We start from the raw sequence: 26,128 nt of genomic DNA, 5'->3' as shown, positions 1-26,128 counted from the left end.
TGGGCTCTTGTTGCTACTGCCGTCCGACTGTTCGCTCTGCGTCCCTAGTCGCTGGTGCTGTATCGTCCTCCCGCACTGCTGACACCAAGCTTTGCCAGCCTTTCGGCTTGCAGGCGCCGGCGCCGCCTGACACCGCTCACTCCTGCCCGTCGCTCAAGCCTCCCCTCAAGCCTCTCCTCTCTGTGGTCTTCCAGGCCCTCTTATTGGCCTCTGGGACCTCCCAGGTGTGATCAGGTTTATAATCGGGTAGGGGCTGTTAGGATGCCTGGGTCGTTGACCCAGGGTTTTTGAGTTTATTTTATTATTTATTATTTTCAGTCTTTGGTTTCTTGGTTCTGTCTTATAGTTTATGTCTCTGTCTTCTCTAGCTGCTCTGTCTCCCCTGTCAGCTGTCTCCCCTTGTCTAGTTCGCGTCTCTGTGTATCCTTAGTTGCTATATCCCCGTGTCCAGTCAGTGTCTGTGTCTGCCCTGGTCCCACGTCTCTGTTCCCTCTGTTGTAGTGCCTGCATGTGAGTCTGTGTCTTTTGTTCAGTCTTTGTTATGGGTTTCCTGTTTTACTTTGAAAGTCCATGTCTGATGTTAATGTGTCTGGTTTTGCTTCTCCTTGTCTCGTTAGGCCTGATTTGCCCCAGCTGTGTTTCCCTCCTGTTACTCATTCCCTGATTGCTCCCTCTGTGTATTTAAGCCCTGTGTTTCTCTGTGTCCGTGTCGTGATCTACCGTTTATTTAGCTGTGTGCTTTGTCAATCCGCCGGTGTTAGTTTATTTTTGACCTTTTTCCAGTTATGTTATGTTTGAGTTCAGCATTAAAGCTGTTTTGGTTTAAGTTTCTCTCTGGAGTCTGCATCTTGGGTCCTATCCCTGTCCGCACACAGCCGTCACCTAACAGAAGATCACGACCATACTATGGACCCAGCAGACATTGAACTTCAGGAGCGACGCCGAGCAGCCTTTGCCCAGCTGGAGGAGGAACTCCGCTGGAAGCCATGGCTCACCCCTGACGTCGGGCGCATTTTCCATGGCACTCGGCTGGCTCTCGGTGGTCCCCGGAGCTGTCAGAAGTCTCCACCCGTTGCTCCGCTGGCACTCAAGATGCGGCCGCTTCAGTTGGAAGTCCTCCGCGTGGCTTCAGGCGCTCACGCTCCGGCCTCAGCGTCACCATTCTGTGCACCGGAGGCTCAGTTGCTAACGCCGCCAGCTACCTCTGCCCAAAGGAAACGGCGCTCACGTCGCCGTCATATGGACACGTCTGAGCAACCTCCGGTGGTGAGTCAAAAGGACTACACCTTCCAAACTCCACCTGAGCTGTTAAACAGTAAAGACTATGAACTTACCTCAGACACTTTCGGGATTTCTTTTCTCGACGAGGATTTGGATTGGGAGGCCAGTTTTGGTTTGAATCCTCCCGCGCTAGTTCATCACAATAAGCATTCGTCTGGGATTTTTAGTTCGAGGTCTGCTTGTTGGAGTGGGAACAAGCTAAAACCCAAGTTTGCCGAGTCTGTTTTTTCTGAGACTGTGAACACTGCTAAACCTAAGACTGTACAGACTGTTAAACATGGTGGGAAAGGGTCATCACCTATTTTTGATGAACCAGTTTTCAGTGAGCCTGCTCCTTTGCCTTCCGGTGCTCCTCCGCCCAGGGCAGCTGCGGTCCAGCCGTCTCCTGCACCTATATCAGTTCCTCGGGTGAGGGGGGCTAGGGCCCAGTTTGTCCCTGCTCCAGTTTCCAGGCCGGCTGAGGCTCCGCTAGTCTCTGCGCCCGTGCCTATTCCGCGGATGGGAGCGGCTACTGCCCAGCAGGACCCTGCACCGGTTTCTGTCCTCGCTGGAGGCTCAGGTGAGCCCGTCCAGCAGTTTTCCGTAGGCTCGGAAGACATAGCTCAGCTTAGTGCTCATCCACCATCTCACCCACCATTACTACCATCGTTACAACAGTCAATACAACTTAAACTTCTCTCCATAGCTCAAACATTAGCTCACCTGTCAGCTCAGTCACCTGCTCAGTTCTCACCTCAGTCATTCACTCCACCGTCTGTTCCCGCTGGGGGTTCTGGAGAACCGCTTCAGCCGTCTCTTCCTGCTGGAGGGTCCGAGGGGCCCGTTCAGCCACCCGTCTCCGCTGGAGGGTCCGAGGGGCCCGTTCAGCCTCTTGCCTCGTCAGCTGGAGGACCCAGCCAGCACGTCCCAGTGTCTGCTGATGGTTCTGGCGAGGCCGTTCAGCCACCACCGGCTCCACCGCCTGGTCCAGCCTCCGAGTCTGCAGCTCCGCCTGGTCCGGCCTCCGAGTCTGCAGCTCCGCCTGGTCCTGCCTCCGAGTCTGCAGCTCCGCCTGGTCCAGCCTCTGCAGCTCCGCCTGGTCCGGCCTCAGCCTCTGCAGCTCCGCCTGGTCCATCCTCAGCCTCTGCAGCTCCGCCTGGTCCAGTCTCAGCCTCTGCAGCTCCGCCTGGTCCAGCCTCCGAGTGTTCAGCTTCGTCTGCTCCTGAGATCTCCCTGCTGTCTGTTCCTGCTCGTCCCGCCCGGCCTGCTCGTCCCGCCCGGCCTGCACGTCCTGTCCGGCCTGCTCGTCCTGCACGTCCTGTCCGGCCGATGACTGGACGTCGTTGCCGTCATGGACAGCCCTCTGAACTACGCCGCCGTCATGGACGGCCCCCTGAACTACGCCGCCGCCAGTGCCTCCTGCCCGGCCGGCCTTCTGACCTGCTCTGCAGCCGGTGCCTCCCGCCCGGCCGGCCTCCTGACCTACTCCGTCGCCGCCGGTGTCTCCTGCCTGCCCGACCCCCTGAACTGTTTTCTGGGCTCTTGGGCCGTCAGCCTCCGGGCCGCCCCCCTGAACTGCCCGGGTTTGGACTATCGTGCTGTCAGCCTCCGGGCCGGCCCCCTGAACTTTGTGTGAACTGTTTTTCCTGGCCGCCTGCGCCTGTCGTGAGCCTGTGTTTTGTTATGTTGCTTTCTGGGCTCCGTTGTTTGCACTTTTTTTTGTTTCTGGCTCCTTGTTTGGTTTGTTTCGAGCCCTCCGTCCTGTTTCCCCCACCGCCCTCCCTGGTTGGGTTGTTTTTTGTTTTGGTGTTTCGGTTTGGGCTGTCTGGGAGCCAGCCCTTTAGGGGGGGTACTGTTAGGATGCCTGGGTCGTTGACCCAGGGTTTTTGAGTTTATTTTATTATTTATTATTTTCAGTCTTTGGTTTCTTGGTTCTGTCTTATAGTTTATGTCTCTGTCTTCTTTAGTTGCTCTGTCTCCCCTGTCAGCTGTCTCCCCTTGTCTAGTTCGCGTCTCTGTGTATCCTTAGTTGCTATATCCCCGTGTCCAGTCAGTGTCTGTGTCTGCCCTGGTCCCACGTCTCTGTTCCCTCTGTTGTAGTGCCTGCATGTGAGTCTGTGTCTTTTGTTCAGTCTTTGTTATGGGTTTCCTGTTTTACTTTGAAAGTCCATGTCTGATGTTAATGTGTCTGGTTTTGCTTCTCCTTGTCTCGTTAGGCCTGATTTGCCCCAGCTGTGTTTCCCTCCTGTTACTCATTCCCTGATTGCTCCCTCTGTGTATTTAAGCCCTGTGTTTCTTTGTGTCCGTGTCGTGATCTACCGTTTATTTAGCTGTGTGTTTTGTCAATCCACCGGTGTTAGTTTATTTTTGACCTTTTTCCAGTTATGTTATGTTTGAGTTCAGCATTAAAGCTGTTTTGGTTTAAGTTTCTCTCTGGAGTCTGCATCTTGGGTCCTATCCCTGTCCGCACACAGCCGTCACCTAACAGGGGCGGAGTCTTTCCAGGACAAGTCACCAAATAAATACTATAAAAACATGCAGTAAAACTCATAAAAATAACCCATTGTACAATATTAAAAAGGTAAAACACAGCAAAACATGCATAGTAAAAAACCCTAAATAACTTCTCCCTTTCTACCCCGTGACATATATAAAAATTGCTGTATCTCCAAAATAAAACTATGAAGACACTCAAAATAAATTTCCTGTTGTTGTAAACTATTTTTTGCAACTTTTTTGTATTTAAAGATTTGAGGGATAAGTCTCTTAAATTTCTCCAAGTAGAAATATATGTAAAAAAACAAAACAAAAACGATTTTCAATTTTTTTGTACTTTATTGCACTTGTTTGCAATTGATGTAGTTACTATGGACTTAATGCAGACATATTATTAGAATATGGGCTATAACAGTTGTATTGATGTATAGCAACTTGAAATGCTCCCAAAAATGGCAAAAAATATAAAGTAAGTTCTGGCAGACTTGGTTCTATGGTAGGTCTTAAAGGGTTAAGGCAGTGGCTGGAAGCATCTCGTCGCGGACTATTGAGTAACCTCGGCAGTAAGCTCCGGAGTACTAGTCTCTTGTTGCCTTTTCGTATCGCTGACCCTTTGGATTAATCACTTGTTGTCTGTAAACAGGAATTCCGTTTCTGTCAGGGTCCTGGGACTGGGCGACCCAGGACCCCTGGGCAGTCATGGACCTGTGATACTATTATGTATTTTTGGTGTTGCTTCCCCTTCTCCGTGCTTGTACATATGTGTGTGTGTGGGTGGCTGTGTGTCTGAGCGCTTGTTTATAGGCGCCGTCAGGCCTGGGGGGTGTGGCCCTGCTAGGGGACTGGCCACACCCGAAGCCACACACCTGCTGCTGATCAGGCCTCGTCGGGGGAGCTACTTAAGAGAGTCTTGGAGCGCCCACCGACGCGGGATCATTGCACGAGACTCCACGTTAGTCTTCTGTTCAGTTTAGTCTGTGAGTGTATGCCTACTGGAATTACGTGTCTTGACGGCTGCCTCTGTCATTTTCCCCTCAGGAGGAGCGTGGAACACCGGAGGGCAGCAGGCACGGGGTGTGTGTGGACACACGAGAGTGGAGAACACGGAGCACAGACTTTTTGGGAAGACACGACACGGGAGTCACGGGAGAGCACGGGGATTTACTGTTATTGTTTCCATCACTGTAAATAAACGCACTGTTTATACACAGAGTACCGCGCCTGGGTCCTCCCTCCCCACATCCCCCACGGTTTGCCACGCCAAACCGTGACAGCTTCCCTGGAACCCTTGGTGTGCGGGCTGCTGGTGTGCTGTGTTTTTGTGAAGTCCCTTGTGTGTGAAGAGCTCCTTTCCCGGATTTCCCTGTGCCCTGGATTCCCCCGCCCTCTCACTTGTATATATTTGCACCTGGTGTTGTATAGTAAACGTAACTGTATTCTAGCTTCCTCGTCTGCGCTTGAGTCCATCCCACTTCGTGACAATGCCATCTGCCATCTTAGCTGTAAAGGTCACATGACTGCATCACATGATTAAAATGCATTATTGTTTTTGAAAACCTTCGGTTTTTTGCAGTTGTAGAATGTTTAGCTGATTTAGAGTTTAGAAATGTGTTATCATAGAATGTAGAACTGTTGTAGAGACACTGCCCTTAAAGTAATAAAGGCCTCACTCTGTCGTGGACTTAGGAGTAGTGTACCCCTCCCCCACTTGAGCTGTGAAAGTAAAACAGAGAAGAGTTTATGCTGAGTGGAAATTCCCCAGAGGAAGTTTTAGGGTGGGGGTCTCAACATTGTAACTGGATACCTGTGGTCTGGAAGTGAGAGGGGTTTTATGACCTCTAGGGAGTCACCTACACCCACAGTGTTTTAACGGTCACGCACACACATCCACACGCACACTCACTCATGAGCACTCACATAGACACTAGGGAACGTGCACATGTAGGCATTCATGTGCTCGTGCACATAGACACAGACAGAGTTTGCAGCACACCGTAGGGGGTTTATGATGGGGACGTTTCTATAAAGCTGGCTGTAACTAACAAAGGGGTGAAGATTTTGGAGAGGGACATTGGCCTCGTCTTCCCTTCTAGAAGTGCATGCTTAAATGAAGAAGAGTAAATTTTAAAATTTTAGTTGTAACTTTTAGAGCTCTGCACGGTGAAGCTCCCCAGTATATCTCTGACCTGTTGAAACCTCATGCTTCATCCTGAGCACTTAGGTCTTCAGGTCAGAGGCTACTGGTGGTCCCACGTACTAGATTTAAAACACGTGGGGATCGAGCTTTTCAGGCACCGAGGCTGTGGAACTCTCTGCCGTTGTCTTTACGCTGTCTAGACTCTACTGACTCCTTTAAAAAGCAGCTGAAGACATTTTTATACAAACGGGCTTTTAATTAATTTAATTAATTTTAACTTGTATGTCGGATCTTACAGTAAAGCACTTTGTGATTTTTATCTGTGAAATGTGCTATATAAATAAATTTTACTTACTTACTTACTTACTTAAAGATAAATGAAGATGAATAAAGATTTTGTGGCACCTGACTACTAAGTCCGGTGCCATCTCTGGATGCTCGAGGAATAAAAAGAACCGGGGTAAAACTGATTTGCCAACACAGTCCACAAGGCGACACGAAAACGGCATTTTCAAATGTCTCCACTTTGGAGAGCGTTTTCAAAAAGCTCCGTTTTCCTTGACTGAAGACGCCGTCTCAGTTTGGATGGAGAGAAAATGATGCGTTTTCAAACGAAAACGTATTAGTGTGGACATGGCCTCAGTCAGACTCGGCCCCCACCTCTCCCCCCAACAGGTCAATCTGCCTCCCCACCTACTCCACCCTCCTCCACCCATGCACACATTTTACAATGGCAAGTATATTTGTCCTTAAAAGGTTTCCCCTTTTTTTTGTTCACTCCCTCACATCCACCCTGATCAGGAATTTGCTGAGTCCTTCCATACTCTCACTGATTCATTCAACAACTGTGGTCAGAATGCAGCTACCCGTGTCTACTAACAACTTCTTAAACCCATGAAACCTTCAAACTTCCCTGAGAACAGTTAGTGATGAGACCAGGGTGCTGCAGAGGAGGTTGTTCTGGTGGTTTAAGATAAGATAAGATAAGATAACCTTTATTAGTCCCACACGTGGGAAATTTGTTTTGTCACAGCAGGAAGTGGACAGTGCAAAAGTTATGACGCAAAAATTAGAATACAATAAGAATAAATACAGTACACAACTGTACAGAATAGAATAAAATACTATATACAGTAGAATAAAATAGAATAAAAATATACAATAAGATAAAAATAGAATACGAATGCTATATACAACTGAGTAAAAATACAACGATGCCAGAAAAGATTATTGCACTTAGTGTTATTGCACATGTGTGGATGTGTGTGCTTGATCAGTTAAAGTCTTTATTATGGAGTCTGACAGCAGTGGGGAGGAAAGACCTGCGAAATCTCTCCGTCCCACACCGTGGGTGCCTCAGTCTCCCACTGAAGGAGCTGCTCAGTGCTGTCACAGTCTGCTGCATGGGGTGGGAGATGTTGTCCATCAGGGATGACAGCTTAGCCGCCGTTCTCCTGTCACTCACCACCTCCACTGGGTCCAGAGGGCATCCTAGAACAGAGCTGGCCCTTCGGATCACCCTGTTCAGTCTCTTCCTGTCCCCAGCAGAGATGCTGCCGCCCCAGCAGACCACACCATAAAAGATAGCAGAAGCCACAACAGAGTCATAGAAGGTCTTCAGGAGTGGGCCCTCCACCCCAAACGACCTGAGTCTCCGCAGCAGGTACAGCCTGCTCTGCCCTTTCCTGTAGAGGGCGTCTGAGTTATGAGTCCAGTCCAGTCTGTTGTTCAGATGAACACCAAGGTACCTGTAGCTGTCCATAGCCTCAATGTCCATACCTTGGATGTTCAGTGGTTGCAGTGGAGAATGCTTGTGCCTGCGGAAGTCTACCACCAGCTCCTTGGTTTTACTGGCGTTGATCTGGAGGTAGTTCAGCTGGCACCAGTTCAGTTTAGTGTCCAGGATCAGGAAGGTTTGTATTTCATGGTCTCTGCAGACGGTGCTGTTCATAAGGCCAAAGACTGACATCATTTCCCTGAACAGGTAGGCGGTCTTTGTCAGGTTTTTTCTGCTGATTTGTTGCATCAGTCAGCTCCAGCTTTAGTGACGGCTGCCTCTGCGATCAGGGAAAGTTTCAGTGAGCGTGGCAGCAGTAAGGCGAAGCTTCACAAACACACAATGGTACGTTTGTGTAGAGAATACTTTTAAGTAGATACTTTGACAGATGTGTGTAGCACATCTGTGTTCATTAACATAAAGAGAGAAACGTGTTTTTCCTGCTCTGATCATGTGATGATGGCTTATGATGAGAAACGCCTAAAATGTGAAATTGTGTGTTTGCAGGATCACAGTGAAGACACAACGCAGGGGAACAAAATACAGCTCATCATAAACTCCTCAAAGGTTTCATACTTCACACTTGCTGCTTACTTCGACACCAGTACTTTGAAATATTTCTGTTTCACAGTTGTTATGTCTTTATACTTATTGATTCTTTGCGCCAATGTCCTGCTGATTGTGGTTATCTGTGTGAACAGAAGCTTACATGAACCTATGTACATGTTTCTGTGCAGCCTGTTTGTGAATGAGCTGTATGGTAGTACAGGGCTGTTTCCGTTCCTCCTGGTTCAGATCCTCTCTGATGTTCACACTGTTTCTGCTCCTCTCTGCTTCCTGCAGATCTTCTGTCTGTACTCGTATGTCTGTGTTGAGTTTTGCATCTTAGCCGTCATGTCTTATGACAGATACCTCGCCATCTGCTGTCCTCTGCAATATCACACACGTATGACGCCTGCAACGGTTGTCTTGCTGATTGCACTTTCCTGGTTATACTCTTTTCTTACCATTCTTGCTTTGATCTTACTGATCGCTCCTCTGGAGCTCTGTGGGAACGTCATTAACAAGGTTTACTGTTTGAACTACTCCATTGTGAAACTGGCCTGCTCTGAAACCACAGCAAATAACATTTATGGTCTTTTTATCACAGCTCTCACAGTCTTTGTTCCAGTTATCTTAATCCTTTGCTCGTATGTGAGGATCCTCAAAGTCTGTTTTTCTGGATCCAAACAAACCCGACAGAAAGCCGTCAGCACCTGCACGCCTCACCTGTCCTCTCTGCTAAACTTCTCTTTTGGTGTTTGCTTTGAAGTGATCCAGAGCAGGTTCAGTCTGAGCAGTGTGCACAGCATGGTGCACATTGTTTTATCGCTGTACTTTCTAACCTGCCAGCCGCTCTTTAACCCCGTACTGTACGGACTGAACATGTCCAACATCCGCAAACGTCTGTTTGCTCACAAAAGGAGATAACTGCAGAAGCAAAATCATCATCATGTCTGCTCTGAACACTGTGGTGAATATTGTATATTATTATTATTATTGCATATTATTCCATGTAAATACATGGCTGCCTCTGACTCGTGTAAACTCTTCTGTGCAGATTCAAACCAGCAGCCTCTGAAAGCCATCTTACTCCTCTGGTTGCTCATGAATCTTACAGCTACAGTCACAGCCTAAAAGGCTGTCATGATTCAGACTCAAATACTGTGTCTGCAGCATGAATCACAATAGGTTTCTTACACAGTTATTACAGTTCTTCCGGCAGAGGCACAGTCTGCCGTCGCTTTGTTGAGAGATTCTGAGTGAAATGACACACCAGCAGCTGAGTCTTTACCTCCTCCAGCACACAGCACATTTTCAGAAACCACAAACAGAAGATTTTAGCTCATACATGCATCACAGCTGCACTTTCCATACAGCCGGACCAACGTGGAAAAATTCAGTAAAAAGGGTTAAAAGTTCATTTGACATCTCTCTGTAGGCCATCCAGGTGCTGGTTGTCTGAGGAGCTTGGAAAGAAAAGCGACTGGACTTTTCAAAGTTTATTTTGGGCCTTTGTTAGACAGTGCAGTGAAGACAGAGAGAGAGGCGAAGCCATGTGGCAAAGGGCTGTCCCGGGCTGGCCGCTCTGAGTCACATGGGGTGCTGTACAGGTGACTGGCTGTAGCTCAGGAGGTAGAGCAGGTCACCTACTAATCGCAAGGTTGGTGGTTCAATCCCCCTAGCATGTATGCCAATATCCCTGGGCAAGGTAGTAACCCGAAGTTGCTCTCCAATCCCTCCGTCCATTGTGAAAAAGGTTGTGGGTCATTACCAGCAGAGATTTGGGCTGAAACCATTGTGAGACTGACAAGATGTGAGTGGACATCAAGGCATCTGGGAAGGATCCCAGAATAAATCGGAGTTGTAAGCCCCCCTTTGTTCAAAGATGGTCATTCGTAGTGAACATAGATGACTTCTGTCAGTTCTGAGTGAGGTCGTTTATGTCCAGAAGTCCAGATGCTTTCTGTTCAAGTCCTTAAAAGTTAAACTGACCTAACACCCAACAGGATCTTGCTGTTCTGCAGGTTGTTAACCTGTAAAGTCTGAACTATGAAATAATTGCCAGAAAATTAAACTTTTTGGAAACTGCAGTTTTTAATTGAACCTTCTGACAATTTTTTTTTTCAAAAGTAGAAGACAATACATTCATAAGTTTGCATCATTTTTGCCACCTTAAACATTTCTGCTTAACAGGATCAGCTGACCATGGGGTCATTCTGCACGTGGATCATTCCAGATCCGTGGGATGGTCTATCAGTCTCAACCTGCCTCAGTTTCATGTCTGTGATGTGGAGCAGCAGGAACTTGGTGGCAGATCTGTTTTTGATCATTCACTGCAGGAAAGTTCACAAAGTGCATTCTGGGAAAACCTTCTGATTCAACTTTCTCTTTTTGAATTTTGCAGCACTTCATTAGAAATGCTTAAATCAGTTGATTTGTCAGGGGAGCAGTTAAGAGGCACTCGCTGACTTTTAGTGACCCACTTGAGGTTTAGGTCAGGGTTCACTGAAGGCCGGGTTCAGACATGGGTTCATGTTTGGCAGCGATGACGGTCCAGTGTTCTCTGAAGCGAGTGAAGTTTCTACCACACAAATGCAGCCTTTAATAAAAATGCATATTTAAAGGGTTTTGTTTTTAGTGCGAGCGACGAGTTTATGGCCGTTTTCTTCTTGTCTCAGCGTGCAGTTAATCATGTGACAGCCTGACTCTAAACCCTCAGTGGCCCTCAGGCCTGCTGTGTGTTAGGAAGCTAACGTGGCGCTGGGATCAGTGCCGTCTTGGATCGAGAGTTGACTTTTAGTTATTTCCACAAAAGATGAATTTAAGACTTTGAACAAAGTGAGAGAACTTTTCTGTTGAAGTAAACCTGCTGATGCTGTAAGAGTTACATCATCACTGTAACAGGTAGATTAAAGGTCACCTGTGCATGTAAACATTTCTGTCCCTGAGGTGTCTCCTCATTAGCCACAGTTTCCTCCAACTCCCTCTGATGCAACTATCTGTGAGTGCTTTTGACCAGAGAGACCAATCAGCCGGAGCGGACCTCAGCTCTGGTCTCAGAGGGCTGAGGACGGTAATGACCCCCCTCAGAGGACCCACCCATGAAGACACACCCTGCAAACTTCATACAGACTTTCTGAAACACTGCTCCAGCTTTTTCCTGATGTTGTAGAATGTGTTGTCCATATTTATGTGGACACCAACTCTGAACATCCACCAGCTCACTGCTGATCCATTTAGTGTTGCACTTTAGCCACATGCTAAGAAACAGAAAATAATATAAACACATTACAGAAAACTTTAGAGTCACACGTGCAGTTTTATTATGCATATTCCACACCGGTGTAAATAGGTATAAAAGTTCATAAAAGTGTTACCAACGATCCAAACATTGTCCACTCCTGCAGTTCCTGGCGTGACAGCAGTGTTCTGCTTTTTATAATGGCCTCCTTCACATCACTGTGACCTCTTTGGGCTGCATAATGAAAGTTCACAGTCAGCAACCCCGACTTCCATGCCTGGACTCAGCAATAGGCCACAGCTAGTCATGAAACAGCTTGTCATTGTTTCAACTTTGTTGTGACCAGTAGGTTACAAAAAACAAGGAAAGCTGACAAAACAGACACAATATCGTAAGTTATGAGAAGGTTTTCTTACATATTGCACTGCTGAAACAGAAATAGGCGGTACTGTATGTTCCCAGGTTAAACTCATTATAATCAATGATTATCCTAATCCTATGGAATCAAAATACATTGATATGCAAAAGATCTTCATTTCTTTATATTCAGCCATGTGGCCACAGCTCCGTACACAGCTTCAACAATGAAGGTGTGGTCCACTCAGCTTCCCTCAAAATGCTGTTGAAGCTTTGCAAGATCCAGGAATTAAAGATCTTGTGGACTGGACCCTCTGCCAGATCCTCCCAGCACACCCTCACTTTATGTTTAGATATTCTAATTGTACCCAGCATCCTCCCCCTCTACCTGATCCAACTTACCACCAGCTGGTGATCAGCTCTATTCCTTTCACCCGGGTGTCCAGAACACATGACTGCAGATCTGATGATTTGATGATCACAAAATTGATCATCGATCTGTTACCTAGGGTGTCCTGGTGCCATGTGCGCTTATGCACATCCCTGTGTTTGAACATGGTACAGACATACATACATCCGGCAACAATCCCCCAGCAACACAATAGAATAGCTTTTTATTGTCACTGTACATGTACAGTGAAATTTTGTGTGTTCAGCACCAACTGTGCAGCAATAAAAATATAAAAAGTAGAAAGCAGGAATGAATAAAAGACAAGGGGAGTTTATATACAACAAAAATAATATATAGAAAACAGGACGTGTGGGATCTGCTTGACCTGAGGCACCAACCAGAGGGCAGCAGGTGGTGGGCGTGGTCACCTGTGATGGCCCTGGTTTACCTGAGACAGGAGGATCAGGTGATGACCTCCAGGGGTGTCAGAGGGCAGCCAATGATGTTTCTGGCAGTGTTAATGACCCTCTGTGCAGCCTTCCTGCTCTCAGTCGTGGCCCCTGAGGAGAGCACTCTCCACTGAGGAGCAGTAGAAGGCCAGGAGCAGCTTCTGGCCCAGGACACAGAGGAGGTACAGCTGCCGCTGGGTCTTCTTTTCCAGGGCGATGCTGTTGTGGGTCCAGGTGAGATCAGCTGAGATGTGGATGCCCAGAACCCTGAAGGTGGAGACAGATTCCACCTGTTCTCCATTTATAATGAGAGGGGAGTGGACCCGTCTGTGTCTCCTGAGGTCCATGATGAGTTCTTTGGTTTTAGGATGTTCAGCTTCAGGTTATTCTCTGAGCACCAGCAGGACAAGTTCTCTACCTCTGTCCTATCTCATCTCCATCAGAGATGAGCCCAATCACAGTGGTGTAATTGGCATACATGATGATGACACCACTGTGATTGGGTGGTTTGGTGTACAGTCATAGGTGTACAGAGTGTGCAGTAGGGGGCTGAGAACGCAGCCCTGTGAAGCTTCCGTTGGTGAGGAATTCTTTGATCCAGGAGGGGTCTGAAGGTGGTCCAGTTTAGTCCTGAGGATGTTGGGGATTATGGTGTTGAATGCTGAGCTGTAGTCCACAAAGAGCATCATCACCAGGTGCTTCCTGTTCTCCAGATGGCTCAGCACTCTGTGACGGGTGATGGTATCCTCATGGATCAATTTGCTTTGTAACCAACCTGATAGGGGTCGAGAGAGGAAAGTAGACAGTCTCTGATGTGCTGAAACTATCCACTTAAAACACCTCATGACTACACATGTGAGGGTTATAGGTCTGTAGCCATTGAGGGTGTCTATTCCAGTCTTTTGGGGGATGGCGATGATGGTGGAGGCCTTAACCCTTTGTGGTCGGTCGGAGCGGGCACATTCTGTTTGCCAATGCCAATGTGTGATTGGGCTCATCTCCATCAGAGATGAGCCCAATCACACATTGGCATCCTCGAAAGAGGACTTAACAACGTGGTGTATGCTGTACAGTGCAGCGAGGAATGCCCAGACCTCTACATTGGAGAGACCAAACAGCCACTTCACAAGCGCATGGCACAACACAGAAGAGCCACCTCCACAGGACAAGACTCAGCAGTCCATCTGCATCTTAAGGATAAAGGACACTCTTTCAAGGATGCCAATGTTCACATTTTGGACAGAGAGGACAGATGGTTTGAAAGAGGAGTGAAAGAAGCATCTATGTCCATTGTGAGCGACCATCTTTTTTTTTTTTTTTTTTTTTTTTTTTTAAATGACATCAGAAACAGCAGTATGCGACATTACGTGATGGCAGAGCTTCAGTTCATCCTTTGTCATTTTTTTTTTTTTTTTTTTAATAAATAGGACAGGGGGAATGAATGAGAGAGAGAGGGGGAGAGAAAGAAAGAAAACCAAAGGGGAGAAGAGACGGTGAGAAGGGGGGGGAAGAGAGAGAGAAAAAAAAAAAAAAACTCCTGGGTCACCTGTATGGAGAAAAAAAAACAAACAAACAAACAAAAACAAACAGAGGAGACAGCAAACAACAAAGAGCAACATAATAATAGAGAAAACAAAGCACCATCATAATAAACTAGCTAGTCATAGATATCAGTATTTACTAAGTAATAAACGATATTGTGCAGCACGCAAGATAGACAGCGCACAGTGTGCTTTGAGGCAGCAGCCAAGAAAGCTTTAGTCCGCGTCTGTGAATACCCATGTGTGCATACCTGTGTGGATCAGCATGCTTACATTCCAAAGGTTTCTCCATGTAATGATCTGCTAGGGAGTGTGGGGGGGCCACAGCCCCGTCCTCCAGGGTGTGAAGCGGGTATGGAGGAGATCAAAACTCCAGACATCCAGAGGCCCCCAGAACACAAGAGACCATGGAAGACCAACAGAGGGGCAGCCGCGCCACTGTCCCAGTAAGAGCTGAGGAGAGTCCCAGATGAGGGCTCGCCCAGCAGCCGCGGAGCAGAAGTCAGGGGGAGTTGCAGTGACGCGCCCGTGAGCTCCGCCGGCCCCCAGCTGCGCCTGAGTGACCGAGCCCTAGGCCGAGAGGCCGGGGGCACCCCACCTCCAAAGGGGCCCGAGCGAGCCCCAGGCCCCAGGCCCCGACAAGCGGCCGCCAAGGAGTGAGCGACCATCTTTGAACAGAGGCGGGGTTTACGACTCCAACTCTCTGCCATCTATAATCCAGTTTTGAGATCCTTCCCAGACGCCTTAACGCCCACTCACATCCTGGGCCATCTGACCTCAGGAATTCGCATGATAAGGTGGGGCCAGGTTTCACAATGAGCTCACCCGAAACTCTGGCTGATTGTGACCCACACCCAGTTTCACACCTTGGCTCAGGTGATTAGAGGATCATCAGGGGGTCCTTTTGTCCCTCTGTGGGGGGTCACTCCTGTTAGGTGACGGCTGTGTGCGGACAGGGATAGGACCCAAGATGCAGACTCCAGAGAGAAACTTAAACCAAAACAGCTTTAATGCTGAACTCAAACATAACATAACTGGAAAAAAGGTCAAAAATAAACTAACACCGGTGGATTGACAAAACACACAGCTAAATAAACGGTAGATCACGACATGGACACAGAGAAACACAGGGCTTAAATACACAGAAGGAGCAATCAGGGAATGAGTAACAGGAGGGAAACACAGCTGGGGCAAATCAGAACTGACGAGACCAAAGAAGCGTAAAGTGAACACACTGAGATAAGACAGAGACCTTCAAAGTAAAACAGGAAACACATAACACAGACTCACATGCAGGCACTACAGAGGGAACAGAGACGTGGGAACAGGGCAGACACAAACATTGACTGAACACGGGGATATAGGAACTAAGGATACACATAGACGCGAACTAGACAAGGGTGACAGGGGAGATAGAGCAACTAAAGAAGACAGAGACATAAACCATAAGACAGAACTCAAAGAAACCAAAAACTAGAAAGTATAAATAATATCATAAACTCAAAAACCCTGGGTCAACGACCCAGGCATCCTAACAACTCCCACTAGGTTTATATCTGGGACTCTCCACCATTTGACCTTAGAACTGAAGAAGCTTCTCGGATGAGAGGTGAAACGTCTTCAAGCAACTTAAAGAAGTCCAGACGCTTTTCTTTGCAAGCTCCTTTGACAACGATGACCTGGATGACTGAGAACCTTCACAGACATACTCAACTCATTCCTCTACTTCCGTACCATTGATTCAGTATTGATCCATTAATGTTGGATTCTCAGGCAGCTGCTCTATTCCCATGAAAACAGAGTTTGATCTTTGGTTTCATTCTATAATACTGGACTTATTTTTCCACGAAGGTTTGAACTTTGACAGTTTAAACAAGAGAGAAAAGTGTGAAAATGTGTAGTGAGGGGTTTTACAGCCTTAAAACATCTTGTGGTGGGGCGTGGTTTGCGGTGCCGTGCGGACGCACCTGCACGGCATCCGCAATCACGCCCGCCGTGTTAAAACACGGGGACTCAGGGGTTGGTGGGTGTGTGATGTGGCGTGAATAAGGCACAGCGGGACCACGGAGCAACGTTCAGAACCAACTTTATTTTAATTCACGTCACACCACACACCCAAGATTTTGAAGATTTTGGGGTAATTATTTGAATCACACGGTGTCATCTTTTTATACTTATTTTGTGGCTTAAAGAAAAACTATGCTAAATGTAACTTCCTCTGTCTTGTTTCATTCAAGGTTATTATCGTTAACGAAAACTAGAAGTGTAAAAACATTTTCGTTAACGGAAATAAAAATAAAAACAAAAAAAGCAAAACTAACTAAAACTGTAATGAGTGTTCACAAAACTAAAATTAACTGAATTTATAGCAAAAATGTGTTTAGTTTTCATTGATGTGAGCGTGTCCTGGGTGAAAATAAAGTTTCGTTTCCAGATTTTTTTCTTGCTGTGTCTCATTGTGCCAGCAGGTGGCAGCACGTTAGTCGAGTCGTCTGTGTTGCTGCTCTGTCCTCGCGCAGAATCATGTCAGGAAAAGTCGGGAGAAAGCGCCAGAGTCCAATTTGGGATTACTTTGAATATGACTGTGTTTTGGATAAAGCAAGTGTCTTGTAGTGGAAAGAGACAAATTATGAGGGACATTTCTAAAGGGAAAAAAATCCCACAAACCTTAAAGTGCACTTGAAAAGCTCACACAAGAAGGCTAACCTAGCTTAGCTTGAGAAGGGAGCACACTCAACCCTCATCCCCAGAAACAGAAGCTAACCCCAGGCAAGGCAGTGTGATGCAACCCGAGACAACAGGACGGGGACATCTACATAACTGTGTGAGTCAATTGCCTTCAAAAAGTTTATCACTTGAACCAAAATTACGAACACCCGGTGCTGTGAGAGTTAATAGTCTCATTGGGGCCAAGATATACATTTTATAGTTGCCTGGTATCAGTGGTTGTTCATCTGCCCTAATTTATTTATTTATTTAAAGAACCCATAGGTGGGAATGTGAGTTGTCTGTCTCTGCGTGTTAGCCCTGCGACAGACAGGCGACCTGTGCAGGGTATGGTAGCTGGAATAGCAACATACCCAAGGATGAGCAGAAGAGCATGACTGATATGATGAAACTGGGATGTTGTTACACTTAATTACTGGAAACACGACTAAAACTATAACTGAAACTAATCAAAACTAAACTGAAACTAAAGATTTTCAAAAAAATAAAAACTAAACTAGCAAACAATTGGTAAAAACTAATTAAAACTGATATAAAAATGAAAATCTGAAGTCAAAACTAAATAAAAATAAAAACTAATGAAAATTGCAAAACTATTAAAACCCTGGTTTCATTCTTGGAGGTTACATGGATGTTGGAAGTTTAAAACTCCTATATTATACATCATGATCATTGCTGCCAACAAGTCTCTGATTGTGGTTATGTAACACTGATGAAGCGCTAATGAATGAATACAGGCTAGGTATTGAGTGAAATATTAGGTTATTATTAATCAGAAGATTTAGGAATGCTACTGGAGCTGATGGGCAGTAATTAATAAATACACACAACGCTTTTGCAGGTACCGTGTATTTAACTGAAACCAAAGAAAAATAACAAGAAAAGAAAAGGAAAACTTAAATAATCACTCCTGCTGCAGCTATTCAATTAACCGAAAAACCCAGTGGGTGTCACAGGCTGGGTCTCTGACCCAGCGCTCTGAGTTCATTTTTGTATTTGTCTCATTTTGATATGTGATTAGTTTTTGTGTCATTTCCTATCTAGCTTTAGTTTAAGCTGTTATTTATTATTGTTCCCTTGGTTTTCTATGTTTTGGGTTCTTGTATTATTCATCACGTATTAGGTCTGTTAAGTTGAGTTGTCATGTCTAGTTTTAGTGTTTCCCGTTTTATTCTGACAGTGTCATGTGTTCTTTGTTCATTGTATTTAGCTTTCCTCCTCCTGGTCCTGTCATTAGGTTTATGTCAGTCAGCTGTTCCCCCATGTGTCTCCACTTCCCCTGATGGCCTGGCCTGTATTTGTATAGCGCTTTACTAGTCCCTAAGGACCCCAAAGTGCTTTACACAACCAGTCATCCACCCATTCACACACACATTCACACACTGATCACCTCATGTATGTATTTAAGCCCTCTGTTTTCTGCATGTCATTGTCGGGTCGTCTGTTTATCTCACCAGAGTTACAGTTATAGTCATAGTCTTCGCCCGTTTTTCCACCATAGTCATAGTTACAGTCTTTGTCATTGTATGTTATAGTTTTTGTTTCTTAGTGGGTTTTTTGTCAGTTTGCTTTCGGTTCCTGGTTAACCCCTGCCGTCATCTAATAAAGGATCACTTTTCTGTTTAAACTTACAACTCCTCGTCTTCATCTGCTTTTGGGTCCTGTTTCCATACACATCGGCGCACCCCGCCGTGACAGTGGGGGTGCACAAAGACAACTAAGCAAATTCTTCTGGCTTATACCAAGCAATACAGATTCTCAAAAAGAGTTCCCCATAAATAACACATGTTAACATCAAAAACACTGATCCACACTGAAGTCCGTGAGTTTTATCTGAATGTCCATGAGAGATGTCCAAGCGCTGTTGTCCATAAACGGGGGGAATGGTGTGTATGATTGTGGAAATCAGTGCATTTGGTGTATTCCTACCCAACCAGTGCCGATCCTATCAGCTGTTGGCAACACTTCCTAGGTTGGAATAGACGTCAGCGTGAACTATCGTATGTCCGCTATTACCTGGCCGAAACCGGAAGTGATGTCATTTTCGCAGAAAAAATGGACAGACTCGAGCCGTGGAGACCTGGCTTGTATGTTCTCACTCTGCTAGCAACAAGTAAAGGTCTGTTCTGTTTAACTGACTGGGCTCTGAGTTGTCCGGCTAACCTCCACACCACATGCCTGCTAGACCTGCTAGCTGCTCCTTCCTCGCCAGACCGCCGTTACAAGTTGTTAATCTGCTGTCATCTAAAGTGGAGCAGTGTTTGCTGCAGAACTCTGAAAACACACAAGTACACACGAACTTATTATAAACAGTAAGTAAACCAAATTTTGATTGAAGTTTATAACTCTTTTAAAGGCCCACTGCCATATAGGAAACCTGTCACGACACATCTTTGTCCTGCAGGTCCTTTCAGGTTTCCTCTGACTCAGGCAGCCAATCAGGAGTTCTCATAATGAGATCAGTCTGCTGCTGTGACGTCTGCTGAGCTGAATGGTTTAAAAGAAGCAGGGCTTCAGTCTGAGGGTGTGTGTATGAGTGTGTATGATTTACATGCTGTTAGCCTGAGTTTCACACAGGAAGGATTTTATATGTTGAATATAATGTTTTTGATGTCAGTGACTGAATATGATTCATCTGCATTTAATGTGTTGTCTTGATGCTTGTGAATTGTGTTAATTAACATTCATATATGTAACAAAATTAGTGTTAAGACTGTTTGATGAACAATTAGAGCATCATGATAAACTTCACAGAGGGCTCATACTTCATCCTTGGTGCCTACTTTGATGCCGGGCCTACAAAATACTTGTTTTTCTTGCTTCTCTTGTCTTTATATTCTTTAATCATTTGTGCGAACCTCCTGCTGATTGTGGTTATCTGTGTGAACAGAAGCTTACATGAACCTATGTACATGTTTCTGTGCAGCCTGTTTGTGAATGAGCTGTATGGTAGTACAGGGCTGTTTCCGTCCCTCCTGGTTCAGATCCTCTCTGATGTTCACACTGTTTCTGCTCCTCTCTGCTTCCTGCAGATCTTCTCTTTGTACTCGTATGTCGTTGTGGAATTTTTGACCTTAGCCGTCATGTCTTATGACAGATATCTTGCCATCTGCTGTCCTCTGCAGTATAACATGCGAATGACATCCAGCACAGTTTCTGTGCTCATCGCTGTGTCGTGGATCTATGCTTTGTTGCTGGTTGCTGTGACAGTTTCTCTGAGCTCACCTCTGCAGCTGTGTGGGAACATCATCAACAAAGTGTACTGTGATAACTATGCCATTGTTAAACTGGCCTGTTCTGACACCACACTCAATAACATCTATGGACTGATCAGCACAGCATTCACAGCGTTTGTTCCTGTCACGTTAATCTTTTTCACCTACATGAGGATCCTGAAAGTCTGTTTTTCTGGATCCAAACAGACCCGACAGAAAGCCGTCAGCACCTGCACGCCTCACCTCGCTTCTCTGCTCAACTTCTCTTGCAGCGGCTGCTTTGAAATAGTACAGAGCAGATTTAATATGAACAATGTACCAAATGTACTGCGTATTTTGATATCACTGTACTGGCTTATGTGTCAGCCGCTCTTTAATCCTGTGCTGTACGGGCTGAAAATGTCCAAAATTCGTGACATTTGTAAAAGTTTGCTTTATTCAAAAGTTAACACAATATTGAGTTAGATTGAAAAAGAATGAAAACAATAAATGTGTCTGGCTTTATTTATTTTATTTCTTTGTGTACTTCATTACTGCCATAAATAGGGCTCGTTCATTTTTCTGTAAAGTCTGAAGTCTATATCATATAATGTTATTTCTAACTACTACATCGTTTCTCTTAGACAGCAACAAGACCTGCAAAACACTGAAAATGCTCTGCTTTTTGGACTGAGGTTGAAGCGTCTAATCGGGAGAGGAAGATAAGGTGGCAGACAGTCAGTTGTGGGTTCTGTGCTCCTTCCTCACAGAACTGAAAGCATCCTCAGCTAAAACAAAGCACAGACACTCATAGAGGCTTTAACGCCTGGCCCATCATGGCAGCACATGCTCAGGATCAGCTGCAAACTGCAGCAGCGCCACAAGTCCCCTCACAACATTTCAATACCATTACAAATTCTTAGCATTATTGCGGTTCACCTTTTTTTCTTTTGTTTGTTTGTTTGATAATTTTTTATTTCAACATTTGTTGCCTCTTTGTCTCAGGGCAAAATTAAGAATGCAAAGGTATGAAAGGTAAATTAAACAACCCATAAAACTAAACAACAAAAAAAACAACAGTCTGCTCAGGTTGTGAATGCACATACTTCATATCATGAAAGAGGAGGTGGGCGGAGCTTATAAGTGCTGACGGACATCACAGAGTCAGAGGCTCAGACACAGCTGGCTGTCACAGCTGATCTAAGGTCAGATGTAAGACATCTTTATAGGTGAAATGCACAAATTGTTGCAGCCAGCACACCTCACTTTAGAGAACAACCTTTGTGGTTCAATGACCTTTGACCCTTATTTCACTGAGTGTAGAAATGTCTTATCTTCTGCAAAATGACAGTCAAATTGTAAATTTCAAAAACAATCTTAAAAACAATTTCTCCAGAGGAACCGGTTTACCTTCATCCAGGAGAAAGAGATGAAATGTTCAGGAATCAAACACCAGGATGATTTCATGGCTGAAAAAAACAACTTTCTCCTCAGAGCTTCTTTTGCATAAACACCCAGCAGGCCTACTGATCATTTCTATTAATATGCTTTAGCAATAACTACATTTAACTAATATACAGCTCTTCAATGCTTATTCAAGGTTTTACTTTTACTGCTGTTCATGTTATCTTAAGAGTTCAGACTGTCAGGAGCTTTTACCTGGCGTTGGCTCTCTCTGCGGAAGAGCATCACTTCCTGTTCCAACACAGTGGGGTTTTTGTGTAGTTTATCTGCGGAGCAATTTAATAAAAAAAACTTCTTATTTCATAGTAGAATCTTCACGTGCTTCATCCGAAGCACTCTCTGTGTACTCACTCGCTAATTTGTATTCGCTCACTGTGTCTTTAGATTTTGCTAGCTTAGCTTAGCTCATAACCGACTCACTAGCAGCATGGCCTCTAAAAATTCCCCGAAAAGCCTTCAGTTAATCCAAAATGCTGCAGCAAGAGTCCTGAGGGCTCCAGTATTCCTTGGAATGCTGCTGAAGATCTGCCAGAGGTGGAAGATTTTGCGGACCGGGCCCTGTGCTAGGTGTTCCCAGCTGATTCTCACTATACATGTGGGTGCTCCAAGTCTGTCCAGCGTCCTCCCTGACCACCTGATCCAATTCATCACCAGGTGGCGATCACCTCAGCCTCTCTCTTCACCCGAGTGACCAGAACATCTGACCACAGATCTGATGATATGATCATAACATCAATCATCAACCTTTGGCCTAGGATTTCCTGGTGCCACATGCACTTATCGATGCCCTTAAGTTTAAACATGGTGTTCATTATGGACTAAAACTTTGAGTTTTTGATGCCACTGAGGATGGAAAGGTAGCTGACAGAATAGAAATGCATAAGTGATGTCAGACACCAGAGACTTGGTGGAAAAACCCCCAAAACCAAACTAAACTAAATGTTAGCTTAGAACGAACCTTTTTAAGCTTCAAATCATACCAATCAATTGATGAATAACTAAATAAATAGGCTTAATCATTTCCAACACCCTGGAGGACAGCAGGGAGAATTGAGACGCTGAATGGTGCTTTGATGCGATCGTCATGAAGCATTTAAATCACCACCAATATCAATTAAACTGCTGATCAAAAGTTTAGGACCACACCTCCAAAAAAAACTGTAAACCCCCAAAAACAGAAATCAAAGATCCAAACATGAGCTCAGTGATGAGCTCCATCGTTATAGAAACCACCTCAGGTGGGATCTGCTTGTCATGCCAGTAGCGTTGGAAACCATCAGGACCATCAAGGTTACATTTGTTCTCATCAGAGAATAAAACTCTCTTCCACCTTTCAACGTCCCATGTTTGGTCCAAACGGTCAGTTCTGTGGCGTTCAGGGAGACGAGGCCTTTGAAGAAGTTCTTTGTTTTTGAAGCCCTACAGCCTCAGATGCCATCTGATGGTTATGGGGCTGCAGTCTGCAGCTGTAACGGCCTAAATTTGGGTCGACATATAGGGCCTTGGGGGTTGGCTCACTTACCGGTATCCAGAGAACAGTCTGTTTATTCAACCTCACTTCTGGCCCCGGTGCCCACCTCTTAATTTTAAATACATGTAGACATTGAGGGTTCCCGGGAGGGGCCATGCTGCTACCAGATGCTATTTGGCAGAGGATTGTTAGCACCACCATTTAAATGCATTTTAGAAAAGCATGCATCAACACCACATATGAGCGGGTGGAGTGAGGTATGGGGTCTTCTCACACCCCCGTTCCCTGTTCCCTGTTGGGGGCGGGGAGCCGGGGGAAGGAGTTGGCCATCTGGTTGGGGTCTGGGATGGTGGGCCTCCTTGCTGCTGCAGGACCAGGGGGCGGTCTCAACCCCAGATTAAAGAGAAACATCTCCTGGGTCTCGGGGCAGATTGCCCTTCTGGGGGTGATGGTACCTGTTATAGAGTATGTACTGGGAGTGTGAGTGCGTGTACAGTGTTCATTTCTGTGTGTCTCCATGTTGGGTGAGAGCTGAGTATTTGTAGATGTGTGCATGAGAGTGGGTGTGGTGGAGGTGTGGTCCCGGGCGCGGCTGCAGGGGAGGAGTGGTGCAGTGAGCTCAACGGGGCGGTGCTGGAGACGCAGGTGAGAACAGCTGATGGCGTTTGGACTGATGATGGTTTCCTTCCCCTTTTATAGTGAGACGGGAGAGGAGCGGAGGGGAGGCTGGAAATCAGCTGAGACTGGAGCTGTCAGACTGTGGACTATCTTAATAAATGAAAACTAGAAATAAACGTGGCATCTGGCGACAAACAAACGTGCATGTGTGTGCGTGTGTGAAGTGCATTTCACAGTGGGAATGCATGTTTATGTTTGTGTGTGTCTGTGTCAGGGTTCCTGGGTCATTGACTCAGCATTTTAGTTCATGTTCCGTTTATTTTCCACATTCATGTTTCCCGCTTCACCGTGCCAGCCCTCTGTCTCAGAGTCAGTAATTCTGGTTCTACTTCCTATGTGTCAGCTTATGTTCAGCTGTGTACTCACCGGTCATCATCCTCATCAGTCAGAGTATTTAAGTCCTTCACCGTCTTGTCATTGATGTGATGTTGTCACTGCCATCGTTCCCGTGTGTGTTTCCAATTCAGCCAGCCATTCAATCATCCAGCCAGTCAGCGTTTGTTCATGTTCTGTTCATCCACTCACTATAATAAACTTCTGTATCCTGCGCCGTGAGTCCTGCTTTTGGGTCATCTCCTCCTTGCATCCACACACGACCCCTGACAGCCTGTTAGTCTGTGTCTATATGTCAGGTTGGGTCTCAGACTCCACCTCTCTTAGAACATCTCAAACTAGATTTCATTAAATGTAACATTTAAACGTTCCATCTTACTTTAGTAAATAACTTTGATGTAAAAAGTTAAACCCAGCATTCTTGGCAGACTTTTTCTTTCAGTGTTGGAGAATCTAATTTTAAAAAATTGCTGAAATCTGCTTTTTTGAGTGTCTCAAAGAATTCAGTGACAAAAGGTCCACCATGTTGGTGTCGCTTTTACCAATTTTATCTGGACATCCTACATCAGGGGTGTCAAACTCCAGGCCTCAAGGGCCGGTGTCCTGCAGGTTTTAGATGTGTCCTTGATCCAACACGGCTGATTTAAATGGATAAATGACCTCCTCAACATGTCATGAAGTTCTCCAGAGGCCTGGTAATGAACTAATCATTTGATTCAGGTGTGTTGACCCAAGGTGAGATCTAAAACCTGCAGGACCCCGGCCCTCGAGGCCTGGAGTTCGACACCTGTGTCCTACATGAACACATGTGGAAGGTACCGTGTGGCTGCTTATGTGTTGCTGAATGATTAAAGGCTTTGCTGTCTCTTACAGTGTTTAAGTGGCTGAAGACTGAATGCAGCCTAACGGGAAACAACAGCCAGTGAAGAAATGTCTTTAAATATTCTCATTTGTTTAATTACATCTGCTACATGATCCAAACTTTCCAGTAGAGCAAACTTTTACAAATGTCATAAATTTTGGACATTTTCAGCCCGTACAGCACAGGATTAAAGAGCGGCTGACATATAAGCCAGTACAGTGATATCAAAATACGTAAAATGTTTGGTACAGTGTTCATATTAAATCTGCTCTGCAATACTTCAAAGCAAGCCCCAAAAGAGAAGTTGAGCAGAGAAGCGAGGTGAGGCGTGCAGGTGCTGACGGCTTTCTGTCGGGTCTGTTTGGATCCAGAAAAACAGACTTTCAGGATCCTCATGTAGGTGAAAAAGATTAACGTGAGAGGCAGAAAAATGGTGAATGCTGTGCTGATCAGTCCATAGATGTTATTGAGTGTGGTGTCAGAACAGGCCAGTTTAACAATGGCATAGTTATCACAGTACACTTTGTTGATGATGTTCCCACACAGCTGCAGAGGTGAGCTCAGAGAAACTGTCACAGCAACCAGCAACAAAGCATAGATCCACGACACAGCGATGAGCACAGAAACTGTGCTGGATGTCATTCGTGTGTTATACTGCAGAGGACAGCAGATGGCAAGATATCTGTCATAAGACATGACGGCTAAGTTATAAAACTCCACACTTCCATAAGAGTACAGACAGAAGATCTGCAGGAAGCAGAGAGGAGCAGAAACAGTGTGAACATCAGAGAGGATCTGAACCAGGAGGGACGGAAACAGCCCTGTACTACCATACAGCTCATTCACAAACAGGCTGCACAGAAACATGTACATAGGTTCATGTAAGCTTCTGTTCACACAGATAACCACAATCAGCAGGACATTGGCGCAAATGATTAAAGAATATAAAGACAAGAGAAGCAAGAAAAACAAGTATTTTGTAGGCCCAGCATCAAAGTAGGCACCAAGGATGAAGTATGAGCCCTCTGTGAAGTTTATCATGATGCAAAGGTCCGTCACAATCAGCTTAATGAACAATACTTACACCAAATATTTTCATATAAAAACACACATGAACTGATGAGAAATGTGTAACTGCATAACAATATTTCACAGAGCAAATGAAAGGAACCTGTCAGAGTTTTTAACTGAAAACCTTCCGAAAAGT

The 26,128-nt window shown here is 45.6% G+C and overlaps 4 protein-coding genes across 4 annotated transcripts; 3 read left to right on the top strand and 1 right to left on the bottom strand.

Moving 5' to 3' along the window:
• The first annotated feature begins 906 nt into the window (after positions 1-906).
• Positions 907-4,467, top strand: LOC146654823 (uncharacterized). The gene is made up of 2 exons (XM_085380586.1): positions 907-2,860; positions 4,418-4,467. The coding sequence occupies exons 1-2, from the start codon at positions 907-909 to the stop codon at positions 4,465-4,467; spliced, it is 2,004 nt and encodes a 667-aa protein (XP_085236712.1).
• A 3,662-nt stretch (positions 4,468-8,129) lies between these two features.
• Positions 8,130-11,318, top strand: LOC146654822 (olfactory receptor 4B13-like). Its single transcript, XM_085380585.1, has 3 exons — positions 8,130-9,108; positions 10,407-10,520; positions 11,233-11,318. Exons 1-3 carry the CDS (start codon positions 8,130-8,132, stop codon positions 11,316-11,318), a joined length of 1,179 nt encoding a protein of 392 aa, XP_085236711.1.
• Positions 11,319-19,657: 8,339 nt separating this feature from the next.
• Positions 19,658-20,599, top strand: LOC146654821 (olfactory receptor 10J5-like). The gene has a single exon (XM_085380584.1). It carries the CDS (start codon positions 19,658-19,660, stop codon positions 20,597-20,599), a length of 942 nt encoding a protein of 313 aa, XP_085236710.1.
• A 4,427-nt stretch (positions 20,600-25,026) lies between these two features.
• LOC146654820 (olfactory receptor 10J5-like) lies at positions 25,027-25,986 on the bottom strand. Its single transcript, XM_085380583.1, has one exon. The coding sequence runs from the start codon at positions 25,960-25,962 to the stop codon at positions 25,027-25,029; it is 936 nt and encodes a 311-aa protein (XP_085236709.1). The 5' UTR covers positions 25,963-25,986.
• Between the last annotated feature and the right edge of the window lie 142 nt (positions 25,987-26,128).

This window comes from Rhamphochromis longiceps, linkage group LG14, assembly GCF_057381845.1.
Source record: "Rhamphochromis longiceps isolate RC_006_pf linkage group LG14, R_longiceps_female_GT1.1, whole genome shotgun sequence".
In the NCBI taxonomy this organism is placed as follows: Eukaryota; Metazoa; Chordata; class Actinopteri; order Cichliformes; family Cichlidae; genus Rhamphochromis; species Rhamphochromis longiceps.
This window is presented reverse-complemented; position numbering and strand designations above follow the sequence as displayed.